The following is a 3968-nucleotide window of genomic DNA, read 5'->3' on the forward strand; positions in this document are numbered from 1 at the left end:
TTCAGATAAGTGAAGCCCGGGCCTTACAACCCCGGTAGGGTTGACGTTCGATCCCCGCGCGTCAAAAAGGCGTCGTAAAAGCACGGCGCTACATTTTGGTCCTTCGAGCCGGATACGGGAATCGCACCAGGACTCGAGCAGCCAGCCTTGCAGAGTATCGAGATACGTCTTCGGCAGTCATTCGGTCCAGAGACGCCTCCATCACGCAAGGACATCGTACAAGGTAAGCTCGTCCAAAAGGATTTGCTATTTCTTAACAAGAACGTGATCATTCCTTTCGTGATTCCCATCCACTTACATCGCATCATCTAACATGTCGACCTCAGTTGAAGACCGAGATCAACAAATTCGCGCTCTAAAAATGAAACGCCGCTCATTCAAGTCACAAATAACGTGGCTTCGGAATTTCATCGAATCATACGTCGATTCCGAAAAGGACAGAATAAGATTAGATGATCGAATCGGCAGACTCCGCAAGTCATTCGAAAATTTTAACGCGGATCAAGATGTCCTTATGACGTTAGAAGATTTCGACGAATCAGAGCGCGAGCGCGAAGAAGTGACTGACGCATACGACGACGTGACGGCATCAGCAGTCATTCTCCAGCGATCATTCAACTCGCATCCGAAGAGCAACAACGGCGAGAACCATCAAGCAACGGCGGCGACCCCGAAGACGATCGACGCGAAGACGAATTCGTATTGCGAGAAGATCGAGAGCCACGCGAAGCAGCCGTCGCCGGCTAGCCAAAATCATTCGGGGAAGAGTCATTCGATCCAAGAGAAACCTTCGGTCCCCCATTCGACCTACGATCAAGGAAAGGGCCCGGGCCCGGCCATCTTCCAGCCCGAAGGGTTCGCTCTCGCCGAGAAGGAGAGCAAGCCCGAGGTCGTCGAGGCCACGGGACCCAATCCGCAGCCCGATCTCTCGGGCAACAGCAACAGCAACAGTAACAGCAACAACAACGTTTTGTCCACATGGGACGCGCGAAACGACTCAATCGCGTACGCCGTCGTCTTCCACGCTCCAACAAAGATCACGAAACGGACCATCTTGTCGACTATCGCCAGAATTTTCGACCCGCTAGGTCTCTTGGCCCCGGTCACTGTCGTAGCAAAATTAATCATGCAACGTCTATGGCAGTTGAAATTGAATTGGGACGAATCGCTGCCAGCCAGTCTTCACACGGAGTGGATCGCATTCGTGGAAGAAATCGGGCAATTAAACAACATTTCGTTTGATCGAAACGTCGGTCAACCTTCCGCGCAAAGGCTCGAACTTCATGGCTTTTGTGATGCAAGCGAACGTGCGTATGGGGCATGCATATACGTGCGCTCAATTAACAACCGCGGAGAAATAGTCAGCAAGCTGCTTTGCGCCAAATCACGTGTCGCCCCGCTGAAAACCGTAAGCCTCGCCCGTTTAGAACTGTGCGGTGCAGTTCTTCTGGCATCACTGTACGTCACAGTCCGAGAGGCTATGCACATCGAAACCGAGCATGTTAACTTCTGGACCGATTCTACCATCGTCTTGAACTGGATCCAGAAGGAACCATGCACCTTAAAAACATTCGTAGCCAATAGGGTGGCCGACATACAAGGCAAAACAGACATTGCTGCTTGGCGACACGTGAGATCTCAAGACAACCCAGCAGATCTACTGTCAAGGGGACAATCACCAGCCCAATTTCTTCGCGATTCGAATTGGCGACACGGACCCGAATGGCTATCCACCATCGAATCGACATGGCCAAGATCGAAGTTCGACATCACGGAAGATGTGCCAGAGGTGAAACGTCTAAAGTGTCTCGCTACCGTTAGCCATACCGATGAAATCTTAACCAGGTATTCCGATATATCTCGGTTAATTAGAATCACCGCGTATTGCTTACGATTCAGACAGCCTCGCAAGAACAAAGGACCTCTGACAGTCGAAGAGCTCCAATCGGCAAACGAGCAAATAATCAGATTGGTCCAAGCATCGGCTTTCGCCCAAGATCTGCAAAAACTAAAAACCGGGTCAAATTTACATGCGAAAAGCAAACTTTTGCCGCTACACCCTTTCATCGATGAAAGGGGTATACTCCGCGTGGGAGGACGGCTGCAAAACTCGAAATTACAATACGCCCAAAAACATCCGATTTTGCTTCCCAAAGGTCACCATATCACCGATTTGATCATTCGCGAAAAACATGTGAGCAATCATCACGCCGGCATTACAACAACCTTATATGCCGTGCGACAGAAGTACTGGCCGATCGACGGAAGGAACGCGACTCGCAAAATCGTGCGACAATGCGTCAGGTGTTTCAGGGTGAATCCGCCTACACCCGAATACATCATGGGAAATCTACCTGCCTCCCGAGTTACCGAAACGCGGCCCTTCTATAACTGCGGTGTAGATTATTGCGGACCCTTTTATATCAAGGAGCGGCGCTTCCGCAATCGCACCAAAGTAAAAATTTACGTTGCCGTATTCATATGTCTGGCGACCAAGGCCGTTCATCTGGAAGTTGCGAGCGATATGACGACCGAAGCGTTTATCGCGGCATTGAAACGTCTCATCGCGCGTCGAGGCATATGTCGCAACATTTATTCCGATAACGGCTCCAATTTCGTGGGAGCCAACAATGAATTACGGGAACTCCAACAAATCTTGAAGGGGGACAGCAGGGTAGAAAATTTCCTCGCGGGCAAGGGAATTACATGGCACTTCATGCCTGCCCTTTCACCACACTTCGGCGGGATATGGGAAGCCGCGGTGAAATCATTCAAGCACCATGTCAAGCGAGTCGTTGGGGATGAATTGTTCACGTTTGAGCAATTCAATACATTCATCACTGAGGTCGAAGCGATTTTGAATTCTCGCCCTTTAACTCCCCTATCCTCAGATCCTCACGATCCATTAGCCTTAACACCTGGTCACTTCTTGATTGGCAATCCATTGACGAGCTTGCCGGAAGCCGATCTGACTTCAACGCCCACGAACCGGCTGTCGAAGTGGCAGCATATCCAAAAGGTTAAGCAGGACTTTTGGACTCGGTGGCATAAGGAGTACATCAACCACCTTAACGTACGACAAAGGTGGAGCCAGGGCTCCCATGACATCCGAGAAGGCACCATCGTCGTTCTAAAAGACGACAATCTTCCACCGCTTCAGTGGCACCTGGGTCGCATCGAGAAGATTCATCCAGGGGAGGACAATGTCATCCGGGCTGTTTCCGTGCGAACATCTACCGGTGTTTACAGGCGCAATGTGAAACAGTTGGCGCCGCTACCAGTCGAGAACACCCACTAGAGACAGTCGCTATTCTTAAGTAAATTTAAGATAGCTTTAATCAAACATCAGGGGCATTGAGCGATTTGTCGCTCAACGGGGGGAGCATGTTCCGTCACGTAGAACCTCCCGCAGACCTCTCTCGTGAAGGGTTTATGGCACGGACCAGCGTGGGTCATCTGAGGAGACGGAGACCTTTTTTTTGACAGCTGCCGAACATCCGGGCAGTGTCTCCGTCTTTTCTAATGATCGCGACGTGTCATAAATCCTAAAGGCCCGAAAAAACCTCCCTCAAAACACTTGAGATTTTTGAACGTGTCTTGGGAAAGTTAGTCCCAACCGTCGCGGGGATGACATCTCAAGGCCCGGAGGACCTCCCCAACCACGCAATTACGTGTCGCACCCCTCTTCAAGACAAGGCCCGTGCAGGACGGTACGAGAGGGTGGTGACGAAACGTTCGGAGGACGCTGATTGGGAAATCGTAATTTTCGAGAAAACCAATCAGCGCATCCAGGCATGGAGGTGGAGGTTCCTTCAGGAATCTCAAGTGGGGAAAACGGGTATAAAAAACGCGAGCAGTCGAGGCAAAAAATATAGTTTCAGTCGTAATATTCAGTCGTAATTCAATCCGAGTAGTGGTTCAAGAGTGGTTCGGTAGTTTTCAAGCAATATTACTATACATTCTCGATA

The 3968-nt window shown here is 50.3% G+C and overlaps 1 protein-coding gene across 1 annotated transcript; it reads left to right on the forward strand.

Moving 5' to 3' along the window:
• Positions 1-514: 514 nt before the first annotated feature.
• LOC143263699 (uncharacterized) lies at positions 515-3298 on the forward strand. The gene has a single exon (XM_076528473.1). It carries the CDS (start codon positions 515-517, stop codon positions 3296-3298), a length of 2784 nt encoding a protein of 927 aa, XP_076384588.1.
• Positions 3299-3968: the final 670 nt, after the last annotated feature.

Source organism: Megalopta genalis, unplaced genomic scaffold, assembly GCF_051020955.1.
Source record: "Megalopta genalis isolate 19385.01 unplaced genomic scaffold, iyMegGena1_principal scaffold1149, whole genome shotgun sequence".
NCBI classification, from domain to species: Eukaryota; Metazoa; Arthropoda; class Insecta; order Hymenoptera; family Halictidae; genus Megalopta; species Megalopta genalis.

Coding starts and splice junctions, on each gene's coding strand:
- LOC143263699 (XM_076528473.1), top strand. CDS start 515: ATGACGTTAGAAGATTTCGACGAATCAGAGCGCGAGCGCGAAGAAGTG.